The sequence below is a fragment of the Primulina eburnea genome, chromosome 1 (genome assembly GCF_022965805.1).
Source record: "Primulina eburnea isolate SZY01 chromosome 1, ASM2296580v1, whole genome shotgun sequence".
Taxonomy (NCBI): domain Eukaryota; kingdom Viridiplantae; phylum Streptophyta; class Magnoliopsida; order Lamiales; family Gesneriaceae; genus Primulina; species Primulina eburnea.
The window spans coordinates 24,781,465-24,800,957 of NC_133101.1; the positions used below are offsets into that span (position 1 = coordinate 24,781,465).

Consider the following 19,493-nt stretch of genomic DNA (forward strand, 5'->3'; position numbering starts at 1 on the left):
AAATACTTACACTTAAAATATCATTTTCTTCATAATGCATAAACTTTAAACTTGAACATTTTCAAAAACATAAACATATCACATAAACATATTCATATCATATCCATATTTGTGTTTATGTTCGTATCCATATTCATATGCATATTCATAATCATGTTCATGTTTGTTGAATTCAGATCGTGATTGTAACTCGTATTCTTAATCGTATTGGGCGATGGATCCATATAAAGAAACCACAGTACTGGGCGGCGGGACACCAGCGACATTCTCACCGGTCAACTGGGCCTTGGCCAACGTATTAACATATTCGTATTCGTATTCGTGTCCGTATCCAAGAAAACACGATTGTCGGGCTCCCACTAGGACCATAACCCTCACGATATTTCTAACATATAGTAGTCACAACCCCTTCATGTCCTTCAACATGTCGTATTTTCATCACTTAATAAAAACTGCATAATTTCATTTTATTTTGAAATAAAGCATGCAACATATCTTTTAAATGTCCAATTTAAACCTTAAAATTCATAAACATTTGAAATAATCATATTAGCATGTAAAACAAAATTCAGGGCACTGCCATGACATTTACAAATTTTTAGGTGTAAAAAGAGTGTTTTACCCCTGGACGTAAAATTCTCCGTTTTTGACTTTTTCTTAATTTCATTGACTCTAACATGTCTCAAAAAATTATTTAAGCTCACTTGAATTTTTCCATATTTTTATTTAGCTTAAATCGAGAACTTTTAAATTAATACATATTAGGGTGTGATTGATGAGAAAAGAAAAAACTATGGCGTGTCTTTGCGTTTTATACGCATGAATTAACGTTGACGACGAAGAACGAAGTGAAACCTTTGGCTTGAACTAGCTTGAACCTTACGAAAATCCTTCCACTTGTTATGTGTGTGTGTCGTGGGGTCTTTGAGAGTTGTGGGGAGAGTTTCAGAATTTGTGAAGTGTGTGTCCGTGTGGTTTGATGTAATGTGTAGGGTTTTAGGTGCTTTAATATAATATAAATACACTAATTAAATTACTAACTAGACTTTAGGCCTATTAAGCTTTTAAATTAAGCCCATTAGTCTTAATTAGGATTTAATAAAATATTAAAAAAGCTTTTGTTTAACTAAATGTGTAAATTTATTAGTCGGTTTGCCAAAAAGCTCGTATTTTAGTTGAACAACCAACACCGATAAAATTTATGTTCCGGCGTATAAAATCACCTCAAAACCTCTTATTTTCAAAAATAATAAAAAGCATCACCTATATTTTAAATAGTTAAAAACAATTCTTTAAGAAAAACATTTTCTATTTTTCAGCCTTCGGTCTCCGTTCCTCGATCGCAACTCGAATATCCTTTAAAAATATATTTTAATGCAATTATGTAGAAAATATATTTTAAACACGTCAATATGCAACACAGTAATTAGTTTATGCAATAAAATAATTAATTGAAATATACAAGGAATTTAATAACTTGTATGCATGTGGTTCGCGTGGATCCTTAAATTTTCGGGGCGTTACATATAATGTTTAATGTCTTTATGTAAAGACTCACTCAGATAATCAATATGAAACGTTCACTACTCGTTTTCTTAAAAAGAATTATTTTTTTTCATCCTATTTATTTCTAGTCTTGGCCGAATTAAGAAGATCCATATATATATTTTTAAAATATATGTTGCACCATTTTTAACAATAAAACACTTAACTATATTTGAAAAATCAAAGGAAATAATTTAAAAACATAAAATCGTCAAACTTTTGCAAACCCTAACTTAGCCATAAAGGTAAAACTAACAACCTCTCAAAAACCACTCAAAAGTATAATAAAAGTCGTAAAAATCTTTAACATAATATTTTAAATCATAATTGCGGAACACTAGCGCTGGTCCTCGGGTTATGTGCATCTTCAGTCCAGCAAGATCAACCATCAAGACCTCCACTACCATCAACATTATACTCACCTGCATTGATCACACCTAATGAGTCTAAAGACTCAGCAAACCATAAGCTTGATAACAAATAATACGTACACAATCACATACAACAGTGAAAATACTTTTACGTAAAATAACATTTTCATAATCATGCATAAACTTAAACATTTTCATATCATCATAAACATATTCATATTCATCATATACATATACGTATTCCTTTCATGGAATTCAGATCGTTAATTGTGACTTTTGTATTCGTATTAGAGGTCAATGGATCCATCTACATATAACCACAGTACTGGGCGGCAGGGACATCAGCGATACTCTCATCCGTCGACTGAGCCTTGGCCTTACGTATTATCAAATCATCGTATTAGTCACACTTACTTCATTTCCTTCAACATTTCATATTTCATCACTTTATAAAATTCATCTATATAATAATCGTTTTTCTTTTAAACCAAAAATGCAACATATTTTTTAGCGTTAACGTTTCATCATAAAATTCCATAAACATTTTTTATAATCATTTTAACATATAAAACATCATTCAGGACACTATCAGGACGTCTAACATTTTTCAGGTGTAAAATGACCGTTTTACCCATAGACGCATAACTTTTCGTATTTATCTTTAGACCTCGAAACGACTTCTCAAATCATTCCAAACTTAACATACAACCTTAAAACACTCTAATAAATATTCCTTAGGCTTAAAACTTAGCTTTTCGATAGATTCTTAGATTCTTTTTTAAAACTTAGACGTACATCCCAGTTTTGACTCGTAACTTTTCCAGAACTTACCGAATTTGAACCAAAGCTTCATAACGCTTAACTAAACAATATGCAACCCAAATCAATCTACCTAAACCCTCATAATCACCATACAAGCCTACTGAATTTCTGACCTTTATTTTCGAAAACCCTAGTCTAACTTGCCATGGATCCCTTCACTCCTAGGCCTTAAGCAACTCGAACAGACCCTTGTTGACCACCTATGACCCTACTAGACCCTATGGACTTTACTAGACCGACATTGAGAAGCCTAAACCCACATCCCCTCAATCCCATCCAAAAGCATGCACCTGTTTCCCTCAAACTCGTCCAAGCGCATGCACATCGACCTTTCCCTTCGAGACACCCATGTGCAGCCATCGTAGGACCCTCATGCAGCCTCTTATGTCTTCTAGTCATGCTCTAACAGTATCTAGAAACCATAACCAACAAGGACTCCTAGCCGAAGACTCCTTGACATCAGCCCCTATCTTAGCACTTCCGTGCGGAACTAAAGATTTTATTGTATATACTAATGCGTCAAAGATGGGACTTGGAGCTTTAATAATGCAGCGTGGGAAATTTATCGCTTATGCTTCTCGCCAGTTGAAAGACTACGAGAAAAATTATCCCACCCACGATCTTGAATTGGCGGCTGTGGTGTTCGCATTGAAAATATGGAGGCATTATCTGTATGGCGAGAAATGTGAAGTTTTCACAGACCACAAGAGCTTGAATATCTATTCTCACAGAAGGAACTTAAGATGCGGCAGAGGAGGTGGTTAGAACTTGTTAAAGATTATGATGTGACCATTAGCTACCACCCAAGTAAAGCAAACGTCGTTGCAGATGCTTTGAGCCGCAAGTCAGTTTCTTCTTTGAGCTCATTGATCCAGAAGCAGTTGTTTTTGGATCTGTAGAGGAGCGAGACCACTATAGTAGAGCAAGGGACCATCGCTAGACTTTCAGCTTTGGTTATTCGACCTACGTTGACAGATAGGATACGACGGGAGCAACCTAATGACAATAAGTTGATGGAATTGCGATCTAAAGCCGATGAGAAAGGAAATACAGATTTGCGATTAACATTAATGATTTGTTAACATGGAGAGGTCAGATTTGTGTTCCTAGTGGTAATGGCATTCGTCGGGATGTTTTGACAGAGGCTCATACCGCGCCTTACTCGATACATCCAGGTAGCACCAAGATGTATCAGGATCTCCGACGTCTATACTGGTGGCCAGGTATGAAAAGTGATATTGCAAAGTTTATATCCGAATGTCTAACATGTCAGCAGGTAAAGATAGAGCATCAAAGACCTGCTGGAACTTTGCAATCCCTCCCAATACCTCAGTGGAAGTGGGAGCACATCACTATGGACTTCGTAACGGGACTTCCAAGAACAGCAAAGGGTTACAACTCCATCTGGGTGATTGTTGACAGGTTAACCAAGTCGGCTCATTTTCTTCCTGTCAAGACAACGTTTACGATGAACCAGTATGCTGAAGTCCATGTAGCTGAGATTGTGAGACTTCATGGAATCCCTGTGTCAATTGTATCTGATCGTGACCCGAGGTTTACTTCTGAATTCTGGAAGAGCTTGCACAGAGCATTGGGCACTAGATTGGCTTTTAGCACAGCATATCATCCTCAAAGTGACGGGCAGTCAGAGATGGTGATTCAGATTCTTGAAGATATGCTACGAGCCTGCACGATTGATTTTCCTGGTAGCTGCGATTCTAAATTGCCACTTGCGGAATTTACATATAACAATAGTTATCAGGCGACGATTGGCATGGCACCATATGAGGCATTGTACGGCAGGAAATGTAGATCACCGTTGAACTGGGATGAAGTCGGTGAAAGAAAGATGTTAGGACCAGAATTTGTCCAACAGACAGCTGATGTGATTGCTTTAATTCGGGACAGAATGAAAACGGCCCAATCGAGACAGAAAAGTTATGCCTATATCCGAAGAAGACCTTTGGAGTTTAAAATTGGAGTTCACGTGTTTCTCAAAATTGCTCCTCTCAAAGGCATAATGAGATTTGGCAGGAAAGGAAATCTGAGCCCAAGATTTATCGGCCCATTTGAAATTCTAGACAGGATTGAAGAAAGAGCATATCGTCTAGCCTTACCGCCGGACTTGGATAAAGTTCACAATGTTTTTCACGTCTCAATGCTCAGGAAGTACATCTCGAACCCTTCCCATGTTCTCAGACATGAACCGTTGGACCTGATGCCAAACTTGAATTATCTAGAAGTACCAATCCAGATTTTAGATCGTAAGGTTAAAGTACTGAGGAATAAGAAGATCGACATTATCAAAATTTTTTGGCGGAATCAGTTGGTTGAAGAAGCAACGTGGGAAGCAAAGGAGGAAATGAAACAGCGATATCCTGAGTTATTCGCACAGTAAAGGCAATTTCGGGGATGAAATTTCTTAAGAAGGGGAGAATTGTAACTCCCAGACATTCGTATGTTTATGATGTAAGGTAATGATTATGATTAAATATGTTTATTATTTCTTTTATGGTTTATTATGATGATCGTTTGGGACGTGTGATGTAATGGTGATAGTTTATGGTATTACGATATGATTTGAATGGTATTGAATGATATAGAATGCAACATAGAATGTATGGGTAGAATAGAAAGTTGATCTTTAGCCAAATAGGTAATGAAAGTGCTGAAATGGTATAAAACTGTTGCAGTAGTTGTGGTTTTTATCATAATGTTTTGTATATTGATCCGAATGAAGTGAGGCCACTTTCAGTAGAAAGATAAGACATAAGGCTATAACTTTCATGTTTTGAGTTTTGTTCAAATCATTGTGGAAGACAAGCCAAAAGCGCCCCCAAGTGTGTCGTGGGTATCGATGTTCCTCCAGTGACACATGTTGGGAGATTGAGGATAACTCTTTACTCAGACCTTCAAATGACATGAGGCCAATTGGAGATGCAAGCTAAGACATAGAGCTACAACTTTCATGTTTATCACTTTTCCAAATTATGATGGAAGAGGTGTTTCAGAGGCGATCTTTGAGGTGGCTGTGCGCAAAGCGGTAAGAAATGACCGTCCGAGCGCCATAGGTTTTGTAATTTTTGTTTTGGGCAGTAAGTTCCGTGCTAGGGCGGTAATTTATGACCGCTCGAGCGCCCAAAAAGTGTAAAAAACGTGTTTTGTGGTATGGAAAGGCTTTTAATAGCTGGTGTATCAACTTTATCTCATTTTATTCTCTTCCCATTTCTCTCCATCGGTCTATAAGGTAGGGTTCCTTCAAGTTATCTTTATTTCTTCTTCTAATTTCTTCATCTCAAGGAATAATCTTGCAATCCAAGCTAGGAAATTTATCTTTAAGGATTGAAGGTTTAAGGTAAGGAATCCATTCTTGTTTCTTTTGGGTTTTGAGTTAGAATTCAATAGTTTCAGGTTTTATGGGTTCAATGTTAAATGAATGTTGTTATTTATATATTGATGGATTATATATTGGATTTGACTTTGTAGGAGCATCATCAAAGGATTGATTTACCATTCCTATCATTGGTTGTAAGTAGTCCTCATTATTGAATGCATCTCATGAACTATGTATATAATGAAATGGTTTTAAATGATTAGCTCCTTTTTAAATGATTCAAAGGTATTATGTTTATGTATCTATGTATTGATTGACAAGGAAAGGAAATGGTTTCTATGTCATTGAAATGAAAAAGGAGCTTAATGTTTTTATATGCACACCAGGTGTTTGATGAATGGTTTCAATGAATATTATTATGGCTTGATAGTTAAATGGTATAGTGGTGTTACCTTTGGTAATTCTAAACCCACATGACTGATGTTGATCAACAAAAGAACATGTACATGGCTGATTTGACTGAATAGTACATGTATACCAATGACTGATAACTATCATTGCCAATACATATAAAGTAAAGAATCAAATGCCATCTTATGATATGATTGTTATATATATATATGGTTTTATTGAATGATGTCATATAAAGTTTAAAATGAAAGATTATGGATTCTTTGTGTAGGACCAAGTGCTTACCGCTTTACCAAAAGCTATAGCTAGTGGTAATGGTGCAACTCAAATCTTTTAAACCGCACAACAACTCAAGCACCACGGTTCGATCGCTCTACTAAGCAGGGACAATTATTGCACCCAACAATCTCCCTCCCAATAATTGCACTCCTTGCAATAAATGGGAATCGAACCCGTGACCTTGGCTCTGATACCAATTGTAAGGACCGAGTGCTTACCGCTTTACCAAAAGCTATAGCTAGTGGTAATGGTGCAATTAAAAGTTTTCAAACCGCACAACAACTCAAGCACCACGGTTCGATCTCTCTACCAAGCAGGGACAATTATTGCACCCAACACTTTGGTTTTGCTATGATATATGTATTTGTTAGTATGATGTCTACTTGCTGAGTTTTATAAACTCAGTCAAATTATGGTTATGGGATGCAGGTCCTAAAGATTAGTTTTGGCGGAGTTGTCGCAGCAGATGGAAAGTATATATGCCAAATGTTGAAAATTAATGCTCTTTGCAATGTTTAAAGATTTTGAATTTAAACAAGATGTATTTTGATATTTATGTTTATGATACTGTATGTTAAAACTTTAGATATGTATGGAAGATTTGTAAGTTATTTTAGTTGGGTACTAGTTCTTTAATAAATGCTTGGTATTTAATTGGTGTATTATTGTAATTTTTATTTTGGATTGTTAATTTTAAAAGCTTCGATTGTGGCAGGTCGATGTGTTTAAATTATAAGTAAACTCTGCCGAAATTTTTTAAAATGCATATCTTTCTCCAATTTCAGTTAAGCTTCCGCATAAAATTTTATATCTTCATTTGATTGAGTTGAAGGTGTTACATTTAGTGGTATCAGAGCAACGTTCTTTTGGACCAATGATTTGGCGTATGATTTCCTCTGCTATCGACACTTCGGTATGTTTCTTCCTGCATTATTATTATGTAATGATTTGATAAATAAGCTTACGTTATAATTATGAATTGAAATGAGTTCTAAACTGAGATGCAATATAGGGCTATGCCTCCTAAGCGGAAAGCTAGTGATGAAGGGGATAGTTCATCATCGAAAGTGGTTGATGAATTTGGTAAATAGTTGAAAGAAAAAGCGAAAATTCATGGTGAACAGGTTCAAAAATTACTGAGTTTGCATAACCCAAAGCAAGGGAGAGGTAGAGGTCAGGTAAGACAAGAGGATAGTACCGAGAAATCTTATGAAAAGTTTAGGAAGATGAAGCCACCAGAGTTCTTTGGAAGTTCAGATCCGTTGATTGCTATGGAATGGATTAAGGCTGTTGAGGCTATCTTTGATTATCTGAAATTTGAAGAGAATGACAGAGTTAGTTGTGCTGTTTTTCTTCTTACTAATGCAGCCAGGACCTGGTGGGAAACGACCAAAGTGACTGTGAACATTCAAACCTTGAAGTGGCAAGAATTCAAGGATCTTTTCTTCGACAAATATTTTTCTAAAGATGTCAAGACAAAGAAGGTGAAAGAATTTTTGGAATTGAAACAAGGAAGTATGAATGTGAATGATTACATTCTTAAATTTGAAGAGGGCTGTCAATTTGCCCCTTACATTTCCAAAGATGATACAGAAAGGGGTGAGCACTTATTGAGGAGTTTAAGAGCGGAAATCAAGAAAGATGTAAGGATGTCCAAAGCTACAACATATAAAGAAATTGTGGAGAAGGCACTTATGGCAGAGCAAGTTTAGAAGGAGATTGAGATCGAGAGGCAATTAAGAAGACAAAGTTTTCCACCTAGAGCCATAGTTCAAGTGAAGGTTGGAAGGGAGGATTTAAAGGAAAAGGGAAGGAGGAACATCGGGCCAAAGCTCCTATGATTATTCCTGCATCTCCTGCAACAGATAAACCATTGTGTCAAAAGTGTAGTAAACATCACAAAGGTGAATGCTTGGTGGCTAGTAACAAATGCTTTAAGTGTGGAACTACCGGACATATTGCAATAAATTGTCCTCAGATAGCAGGGAAAGGAAAAGTACAAGGACGCATCTTTACCATGACAAAGGAAGGTATAAATCCTGATTCTTTTGTTATATCAGGTACTATCTTAATTTCAGGCAAGGCCGCTATTACATTGATTGACACTGGTGCTACGCATTCCTTTATGTCTAAAATTTTCTTACTGCTCTTTGAATGTTGTTCCATTTGAACCCCTCCACTATAGTATTTTGTTGCCATTCGGAGACGAATTATGGCCTTCAGTATTCTTAAAGGTTGTTCAGTACAAGTGAATAAGAAAATAGATTTTGCTGATCTTATTATTATCCCCATGGTGGCGTTTGATGTTATTTTGGGAATGGACTGGCTATCTTCATATCGTGCCGTTATTGACTGCATGGCTAAAATGGTGCGATTTCCTGCAGAAGATGATGATAGAGGGATTTTCCAGAGTTCAGGTATTTCGTTTGGCACTCCTTATATTTCTTGTCTCAAAGCTCATGAAATGTTATCAAAGGGGTGTCAGGGGTTTTTAGCTGCTGTGATAAATTTGAACACTGAGATGACGATGAAGTTGAATGAGATTGAGGTAGTTCGGGATTTTCCTGATGTATTTGCAGATGATGTGACTGGATTGCCACCTGACCGAGAAGTTGAGTTTGTGATTGACGTGGTTCCAGGTACTACTCCGATTTCGAAAGCTCCTTATCGAATGGCCCCTACTGAAATGAAGGAGCTGAAGAATCAGTTGTAGGATCTATTAGACAAAGGATTTATTCGTCCGAGTTCTTCTCCGTGGGGAGCTCCAGTTTTATTTGTCAAAAAGAAAGATGGATCTTTGCGGTTGTGCATTGATTACAGAGAGATCAACAAAGCTACGATCAAGAATAAATATCCATTGCCGAGGATTGATGATCTCTTTGATCAGCTTCAGAGAGCGACAGTGTTTTCAAAGATCGACCTGCGTTCTGGTTATTATCAGCTGAAAGTTAGGGAAGCCGACGTCCCTAAAACTGCATTCAGAACCAGCTAGACCATTATGAGTTATTAGTCATGTCATTTGGGTTAACGAACGCTCCTGTCTGTCTTCATGGATCTAATGAATCGGGTCTTCAAGCCATATCTGGATAGCTTTGTTATCGTTTCATTGACGATATCCTGATTTATTCCAAGACTCGGAAACTTCATGCCGAGCATCTCAGAACTGTATTGCATTTATTGAGGGAAAAGCAATTCTACGCAAAGTTGAAAAAGTGTGAATTCTGTTTAGAGCAAGTATCATTTCTGGGCCATATCATTTCGAGAGACGGCATTGCAATGGATCCCATGAAGATTGAAGCGATTAAGCAATGGCCTATTCCTATGACAGTCCCCGAGGTGCGTAGTTTTATTTGCTTGGCAGGTTATTATTGATGTTTTATTGCCAATTTCTCCAAAATAGCCCTGCCACTAACCAATCTGACGAGGAAGGCGGTGAAGTTTGAGTGAACAAACGAAGGCCAACATCAATTTCAAGTGTTGAAAGACAGGTTGACGTCAGCCCCTATCCTAGCACTTCCGTGCGGAACTAAAGATTTTATGGTATATACTGATGCGTCAAAGATGGGACTTGGATCTTTATTAATGCACCGTGGGAAAGTTATAGCTTATGCTTCTCGCCAGTTGAAAGACTACGAGAAGAATTATCCCACCCACAATCTTGAATTGGCGGCTGTGGTGTTCGAATTGAAAATATGGAGGCATTATCTGTATGGCGAGAAATGTGAAGTTTTCACAGACCACAATAGCTTGAAATATCTATTCTCACAGAAGTAACTTAATATGCGGCAGAGGAGGTGGTTAGAACTTGTTAAAGATTATGATGTGACCATTAGCTTCCACCCAAGTAAAGAAAACGTCGTTGCAGATGCTTTGAGCCGCAAGTCAGTTTCTTCTTTGATCTCATTGATCTAGAAGCCGTTGTTTTTGGATCTGCAGAGGAGCGAGATCGCTATAGTAGAGCAAGGGACCATCGCTAGACTTTCAGCTTTGGTTATTCGACCTACGTTGACATATAGGATACGATGGGAGCAACCTAATGACAATCAGTTGATGGAATTGCGATCTAAAGTGAATGAGAAAGGAAATACAGAGTTTGCGATGAACATTAATGATTTGTTAACATGGAGAGGTCGAATTTGTGTTCCCAGTGGTAATGGCATTCGTCGGGATGTTTTGACAGAGGCTCATACCGCGCCATACTCGATACATCCAAGTAGCACCAAGATGTATCAGGATCTCTGACGTCTATACTGGTTGCCAGGTATGAAAAGTGATATTGCAAAGTTTATATCCGAATGTCTAACATGTCAGCAGGTAAAGATAGAGCATCAAAGACCTGTTGGAACTTTGCAATCCCTCCCAATACCTCAGTGGAAGTGGGAGCACATCACTATGGACTTCGTAACGGGACTTCCAAGAACAGCAAAGGGTTACAACTCCATCTGGGTGATTGTTGATAGGTTAACCAAGTCGGCTCATTTTCTTCCGGTCAAGACAACGTTTACGATGAACCAGTATGCTGAAGTCTATGTAGCTGAGATTGTGGACTTCATGGAATCCCTGTGTCAATTGTATGTGATCGTGACCCGAGGTTTACTTCTGAATTCTGGAAGAGCTTGCACAGAGCCTTTGGCACTAGATTGGTTTTTAGCACATCATATCATCCTCAAAGTGACGGGCAGTCAGAGATGGTGATTCAGATTCTTGAAGATATGCTACGAGCCTGCACGATTGATTTTCCTGGTAGCTGGGATTCTAAATTGCCACTTGCGGAATTTACATATAACAATAGTTATCAGGCGACGATTGGCATGGCACCATATGAGGCATTGTACGGCAGGAAATGTAGATCACCGTTGAACTAGGATGAAGTCGGTGAAAGAAAGATGTTAGGACCAGAATTGGTCCAACATACAGCTGATGTGATTGCTTTAATTCGGGACAGAATGAAAACGGCCCAATCGAGACAGAAAAGTTATGCCTATATCCGAAGAAGACCTTTGGAGTTTAAAATTGGAGTTCACGTGTTTCTCAAAATTGCTCCTCTCAAAGGCATTATGAGATTTGGCAGGAAAGGAAGTCTGAGCCCAAGATTTATCGGCCCATTTGAAATTCTAGACAGGATTGAAGAAAGAGCATATCGTCTAGCCTTACCGCCGGACTTGGATAAAGTTCACAATGTATTTCACGTCTCAATGCTCAGGAAGTACATCTCGAACCCTTCCCATGTTCTCAGACATGAACCGTTGGACCTGATGCCAAACTTGACTTATCTAGAAGTACCAATCCAGATTTTAGATCGTAAGGTTAAAGTACTGAGGAATAAGGAGATCGGCATTATCAAGATTTTTTGGCGTAATCAGTTGGTTTAAGAAGCAACGTGGGAACCAGAGGAGGAAATGAAACAGCGATATCCTGAGTTATTCGCACAGTAAAGGCAACTTCGGGGACGAAATTTCTTAAGGAGGGGAGATTTGTAACGCCCAGACATTCGTATGTTTATGATGTAAGGTAATGATTATGATTAAGTATGTATATTATTTCTTTTATGGTGTATTATGATGATCGTTTGGGACGTGTGATGTAATGGTGATGGTTTATGGTATTACGATATGATTTGAATGGTGTTAAATGATATAGAATATATGGGTAGAATAGAAAGTTGATCTTTAGCCAAATAGGTAATGAAAGTGCTGAAATGGTATAAAACTATGGCAGTAGTTGTGGTTTTTATCATAATATTTTGTATATTGATCCGAATGATGTGAGGCCACTTTCATTAGAAATATAAGACATAAGGCTATAACTTTCATGTTTTGAGTTTTGTTCAAATCATTGTGGAAGACAAGCCAAAAGCGCCCCCAAGTGTGTCGTGGGTATCGATGTTCCTCCAGTGACACATGTTGGGAGATTGAGCATAACTCTTTGCTCAGACCTTCAAATGTTATGAGGCCAATTGGAGATACAAGCCAAGACATAGAGCTACATTTTCATGTTTATCACTTTTCCAAATTATGATGGAAGAGGTGTTTCAGAGGTGATCTTTGAGGTGGCTGTGCGCAGAGCGTTAAGAAATGATCGTCCGAGCGCCATAGGTTTTGGAATTTTTGTTTTGGGCAGTAAGTTCCGTGCTAGGGCGGTAATTTATGACCGCTCTAGCGCCCAAAAAGTGTAAAAAACGTGTTTTGTGGTATGGAAAGGCTTTTAATAGCTGGTGTATCAACTTTATCTCATTTTATTCTCTTCCCATTTCTCTCCATCGGTCTATAAGGTAGGGTTCCTTCAAGTTATCTTTATTTCTTATTCTAATTTCTTCATCTCAAGGAATAATCTTGCAATCCAAGCTAGGAAATTTATCTTTAAGGATTGAAGGGTTTAAGGTAAGGAATCCATTCTTGTTTCTTTTGGGTTTTGAGTTAGAATTCAATAGTTTGAGGTTTTATGGGTACAATGTTAAATGAATGTTGTTATTTATATATTGATGGATTATATATTGGATTTGACTTTGTAGGAGCATCATCAAAGGATTGATTTACCATTCCTATCATTGGTTGTAAGTAGTCCTCATTATTGAATGCATCTCATGAACTATGTATATAATGAAATGATTTTCAATGATTAGCTCCTTTTGAAATGATTCAAAGGTATTATGTTTATGTATCTATGTATTGATTGACAAGGAAAGGAAATGGTTTCTATGTCATTGAAATGAAAAAGGAGCTTAATGTTTTTATATGCACACCAGGTGTTTGATGAATGGTTTCAATGAAAATTATTATGGCTTGATAATTAAATGGTATAGTGGTGTTACCTTTGGTAATTCTAAACCCACATGACTGATGTTGATCAACAAAAGAACATGTACATGGCTGATTTGACTGAATAGTACATGTATACCAATGACTGATAACTATCATTGCCAATACATATAAAGTAAAGAATCAAATGCCATCTTATGATATGATTGTTATATATATATGGTTTTATTGAATGATATCATATAAAGTTTAAATGAAAGATTATGGATTCTTTGTGTAGGACCGAGTGCTTACCGCTTTACCAAAAGCTATAGCTAGTGGTAATGCTGCAACTCAAATCTTCTAAACCGCACAACAACTCAAGCACCACGGTTCGATCGCTCTACCAAGCAGGGACAATTATTGCACCCAACAATCTCCCTCCCAATAATTGCACTCCTTGCAATCAATGGGAATCGAACCCGTGACCTTGGCTCTGATACCAATTGTAGGACCGAGTGCTTACCGCTTTACCAAAAGCTATAGCTAGTGGTAATGGTGCAATTCAAAGTTTTTAAACCGCACAACAACTCAAGCACCACGGTTCGATCTCTCTACCAAGCAGGGACAATTATTGCACCCAACACTTTGGTTTTGCTATGATATATGTATTTGTTAGTATGATGTCTACTTGCTGAGTTTTATAAACTCATTCAAATTATGTTTATGGGATGCAGGTCCTAAAGATTAGTTTTGGCAGGAGTTGTCGCAGCAGATGGAAAGTATATATGCCAAATGTTGAAAATTAATGCTCTTTGCAATGTTTAAAGATTTTGAATATAAACAAGATGTATTTTGATATGCATGTATATGATACTGTATGTTAAAACTTTAGATATGTATGGAAGATTTGTATGTTATTTTAGTTGGGTACTAGTTCTTTTAATAAATGCTTGGTATTTAATTGGTGTATTATTGTAATTTTTATTTTGGATTGTTAATTTTAAAAGCTTCGATTGTGGCAGGTCGATGTGTTTAAATTATAAGTAAACTCTGCCGAAATTTTTTAAAATGCATATCTTTCTCCAATTTCAGTTAAGCTTCCGCATAAAATTTTATATCTTCATTTGATTGAGTTGAAGGTGTTACATTTAGTGGTATCAGAGCAACGTTCTTTTGGACCAATGATTTGGCGTATGATTTCCTCTGCTATCGACACTTCGGTATGTTTCTTCCTGCATTATTATTATGTAATGATTTGATAAGTAAGCTTATGTTATAATTATGAATTGAAATGAGTTCTAAACTGAGATGCAATATAGGGCTATGCCTCCTAAGCGGAAAGCTAGTGATGAAGGGGATAGTTCATCATCGAAAGTGGTTGATGAATTTGGTAAATAGTTGAAAGAACAAGCGAAAATTCATGGTGAACAGGTTCAAAAATTACTGAGTTTGCATAACCCAAAGCAAGGGAGAGGTAGAGGTCAGGTAAGACAAGAGGATAGTACCGAGAAATCTTATGAAAAGTTTAGGAAGATGAAGCCACCAGAGTTCTTTGGAAGTTCAGATCCGTTGATTGCTATGGAATGGATTAAGGCTGTTGAGGCTATCTTTGATTATCTGAATTTGAAGAGAATGACAGAGTTAGTTGTGCTGTTTTTCTTCTTACTAATGCAGCCAGGACCTGGTGGGAAACGACCAAAGTGACTGTGAACATTCAAACCTTGAAGTGGCAAGAATTCAAGGATCTTTTCTTCGACAAATATTTTTCTAAAGATGTCAAGACAAAGAAGGTGAAAGAATTTTTGGAATTGAAACAAGGAAGTATGAATGTGAATGATTACATTCTTAAATTTGAAGAGGGCTGTCAATTTGCCCCTTACATTTCCAAAGATGATACAGAAAGGGGTGAGCACTTATTGAGGGGTTTAAGAGCGGAAATCAAGCAAGATGTAAGGATGTCCAAAGCTACAACATATAAAGAAATTGTGGAGAAGGCACTTATGGCAGAGCAAGATTAGAATGAGATTGAGATCGAGAGGCAATTAAGAAGACAAAGTTTTCCACCTAAGAGCCATAGTTCAAGTGAAGGTTGGAAGGGAGGATTTAAAGGAAAATGGAAGGAGGAACATCGGGCCAAAGCTCCTATGATTATTCCTGCATCTCCTGCAACAGATAAACCATTGTGTCAAAAGTGTAGTAAACATCACAAAGGTGAATGCTTGGTGGGTAGTAACAAATGCTTTAAGTGTGGAACTACCGGAAATATTGCAATAAATTGTCCTCAGATAGCAGGGAAAGGAAAAGTACAAGGACGCATCTTTACCATGACAAAGGAAGGTATAAATCCTGATTCTTTTGTTATATCAGGTACTATCTTAATTTCAGGCAAGGCCGCTATTACATTGATTGACACTGGTGCTATGCATTCCTTTATGTCTAAAATTTTCTTATGCTCTTTGAATGTTGTTCCATTTGAACCCCTCCACTATAGTATTTTGTTGCCATCGGGAGACGAATTATGGCCTTCCAGTATTCTTAAAGGTTGTTCGGTACAAGTGAATGAGAAAATAGATTTTGCTGATCTTATTATTATCCCCATGGTGGCGTTTGATGTTATTTTGGGAATGGATTGGCTATCTTCATATCGTGCCGTTATTGACTGCATGGCTAAAATGGTGCGATTTCCTGCAGAAGATGATGATAGAGGGATTTTCCAGAGTTCAGGTATTTCGCTTGGCACTCCTTATATTTCTTGTCTCAAAGCTCATGAAATATTATCAAAGGGGTGTCAGGGGTTTTTAGCTGCTGTGATAAATTTGAACACTGAGATGACGATGAAGTTGAATGAGATTGAGGTAGTTCGGGATTTTCCTGATGTATTTGCAGATGATGTGACTGGATTGCCACCTGACCGAGAAGTTGAGTTTGTGATTGACGTGGTTCCAGGTACTACTCCGATTTCGAAAGATCCTTATCGAATGGCCCCTACTGAAATGAAGGAGCTGAAGAATCAGTTGTAGGATCTATTAGACAAAGGATTTATTCGTCCGAGTTCTTCTCCGTGGGGAGCTCCAGTTTTATTTGTCAAAAAGAAAGATGGATCTTTGCGGTTGTGCATTGATTACAGAGAGATCAACAAAGCTACGATCAAGAATAAATATCCATTGCCGAGGATTGACGATCTCTTTGATCAGCTTCAGAGAGCGACAGTGTTTTCAAAGATCGACCTGCGTTCTGGTTATTATCAGCTGAAAGTTAGGGAAGCCGACGTCCCTAAAACTGCATTCAGAACCAGGTAGACCATTATGAGTTATTAGTCATGTCATTTTGGTTAACGAACGCTCCGTCTGTCTTCATGGATCTAATGAATCGGGTCTTCAAGCCATATCTGGATAGCTTTGTTATCGTTTCATTGACGATATCCTGCTTTAATTCCAAGACTCGGAAACTTCATGCCGAGCATCTCAGAACTGTATTGCATTTATTGAGGGAAAAACAATTCTACGCAAAGTTGAAAAAGTGTGAATTCTGTTTAGAGCAAGTATAATTTCTGGGCCATATCATTTCGAGAGACGGCATTGCAATGGATCCCATGAAGATTGAAGCGATTAAGCAATGGCCTATTCCTACGACAGTCCCCGAGGTGCGTAGTTTTCTTTGCTTGGCATGTTATTATTGATGTTTTATTGCCAATTTCTCCAAAATAGCCCTGCCACTAACCAATCTGACGAGAAAGGCGGTGAAGTTTGAGTGAACAAACGAAGGCCAACATCAATTTCAAGTGTTGAAAGACAGGTTGACGTCAGCCCCTATCCTAGCACTTCCGTGCGGAACTAAAGATTTTATGGTATATACTGATGCGTCAAAGATGGGACTTGGATCTTTATTAATGCAGCGTGGGAAAGTTATAGCTTATGCTTCTCGCCAGTTGAAAGACTACGAGAAGAATTATCCCACCCACGATCTTGAATTGGCGGCTGTGGTGTTCGAATTGAAAATATGGAGGCATTATCTGTATGGCGAGAAATGTGAAGTTTTCACAGACCACAATAGCTTGAAATATCTATTCTCACAGAAGGAACTTAATATGCGGCAGAGGAGGTGGTTAGAACTTGTTAAAGATTATGATTTGACCATTAGCTACCACCCAAGTAAAGAAAACGTGGTTGCAGATGCTTTGAGCCGCAAGTCAGTTTCTTCTTTGAGCTCATTGATCCAGAAGCCGTTGTTTTTGGATCTGCAGAGGAGCGAGATCGCTATAGTAGAGCAAGGGACCATCGCTAGACTTTCAGCTTTAGTTATTCGACCTTCGTTGACAGATAAGATATGATGGGAGCAACCTAATGACAATCAGTTGATGGAATTGCGATCTAAAGCCAATGAGAAAGGAAATAAAGAGTTTGCGATGAACATTAATGATTTGTTAACATGGAGAGTTCGGATTTGTGTTCCCAGTGGTAATGGCATTCGTCGGGATGTTTTGACCGAGGCTCATACCGCACCATACTCGATACATCCAGGTAGCACCATGATGTATCAGGATCTCTGACGTCTATACTGGTGGCCAGGTATGAAAAGTGATATTGCAAAGTTTATATCCGAATGTCTAACATGTCAGCAGGTAAAGATAGAGCATAAAAGACCTGTTGGAACATTGCAATCCCTCCCAATACCTCAGTGGAAGTGGGAGCACATCACTATGGACTTCGTAACGGACTTCCAAGAACAGCAAAGGGTTACAACTCCATCTGGGTGATTGTTGACAGGTTAACCAAGTCGGCTCATTTTCTTCCGGTCAAGACAATGTTTACGATGAACCAGTATGCTGAAGTCTATGTAGCTGAGATTGTGAGACTTCATGGAATCCCTGTGTCAATTGTATCTGATCGTGACTCGAGGTTTACTTCTGAATTCTGGAAGAGCTTGCACAGAGCCTTGGGCACTAGATTGGCTTTTAGCACATCATATCATCCTCAAAGTGACGAGCAGTCAGAGATGGTGATTCAGATTCTTGAAGATATGCTACGAGCCTGCACGATTGATTTTCCTGGTAGCTGGGATTCTAAATTGCCACTTGCGGAATTTACATATAACAATATTTATCAGGCGACGATTGGCATGGCACCATATGAGGCATTGTACGGCAGGAAATTTAGATCACCATTGAACTGGGATGAAGTCGATGAAAGAAAGATGTTAGGAACAGAATTGGTCCAACAGACAGCTGATGTGATTGCTTTAATTTGGGACATAATGAAGAAGGCCCAATCCAGACAGAAATGATATGCTGATATCCGAAGAAGGCCTTTGGAGTTTAAAATTGGAGATCGCGTGTTTGTCAAAATTGCTCCTCTCAAAGGCATTATGAGATCTGGCAGGAAAGGAAAGCTGAGCCCAAGATTTATCGGCCAATTTGAAATTCTAGACAGGATTGGAGAAAGAGCATATCGTCTAGCCTTACCACCGGACTTGGATAAAGTTCACAATGTATTTCATGTCTCAATGCTCAGGAAGTACATCTCGAACCCTTCCCATGTTCTCAGACATGAACCGTTGGACCTGATGCCAAACTTGACTTATCCAGAATTACCAATCCATATTTTAGATCGTAAGGTTAAAGTACTGAGGAATAAGGAGATCGACATTATCAAGATTTTTTGGCGTAATTAGTTGGTTGAAGAAGCAACGTGGGAACCAGAGGAGGAAATGAAACATCGATATCCTGAGTTATTCACACAGTAACGGAAATTTCGGGGACAAATTTCTTAAGGATGGGAGATTTGTAACGCCCAGACAATCATATGTTTATGATGTAAGGTAATGATTATGATTAATTATGTATATTATTCCTTTTATGGTGTATTATGATGATCGTTTGGGATGTGTGATGTAATGGTGATGGTTTATGGTATTATGATATGATATGAATGGTATTAAATGATATAGAATGCAACATAGAATGTATGGGTAGAATAGAAAGATGATCTTTAG

The 19,493-nt window shown here is 37.9% G+C and overlaps 5 protein-coding genes across 5 annotated transcripts; all 5 read left to right on the forward strand.

Moving 5' to 3' along the window:
* The first annotated feature begins 3,924 nt into the window (after positions 1–3,924).
* Positions 3,925–5,136, forward strand: LOC140806103 (uncharacterized). The gene is made up of 2 exons (XM_073162584.1): positions 3,925–4,265; positions 4,647–5,136. Exons 1-2 carry the CDS (start codon positions 3,925–3,927, stop codon positions 5,134–5,136), a joined length of 831 nt encoding a protein of 276 aa, XP_073018685.1.
* Positions 5,137–7,778: 2,642 nt separating this feature from the next.
* On the forward strand, positions 7,779–8,474 carry LOC140806111 (uncharacterized). The gene is made up of 2 exons (XM_073162593.1): positions 7,779–7,832; positions 7,887–8,474. Exons 1-2 carry the CDS (start codon positions 7,779–7,781, stop codon positions 8,472–8,474), a joined length of 642 nt encoding a protein of 213 aa, XP_073018694.1.
* A 500-nt stretch (positions 8,475–8,974) lies between these two features.
* On the forward strand, positions 8,975–9,475 carry LOC140806119 (uncharacterized). The gene has a single exon (XM_073162601.1). It carries the CDS (start codon positions 8,975–8,977, stop codon positions 9,473–9,475), a length of 501 nt encoding a protein of 166 aa, XP_073018702.1.
* A 563-nt stretch (positions 9,476–10,038) lies between these two features.
* On the forward strand, positions 10,039–12,134 carry LOC140806128 (uncharacterized). Its single transcript, XM_073162613.1, has 4 exons — positions 10,039–10,098; positions 10,699–10,912; positions 11,024–11,333; positions 11,708–12,134. Exons 1-4 carry the CDS (start codon positions 10,039–10,041, stop codon positions 12,132–12,134), a joined length of 1,011 nt encoding a protein of 336 aa, XP_073018714.1.
* A 3,512-nt stretch (positions 12,135–15,646) lies between these two features.
* LOC140806133 (uncharacterized) lies at positions 15,647–16,522 on the forward strand. Its single transcript, XM_073162627.1, has one exon. The coding sequence runs from the start codon at positions 15,647–15,649 to the stop codon at positions 16,520–16,522; it is 876 nt and encodes a 291-aa protein (XP_073018728.1).
* Positions 16,523–19,493: the final 2,971 nt, after the last annotated feature.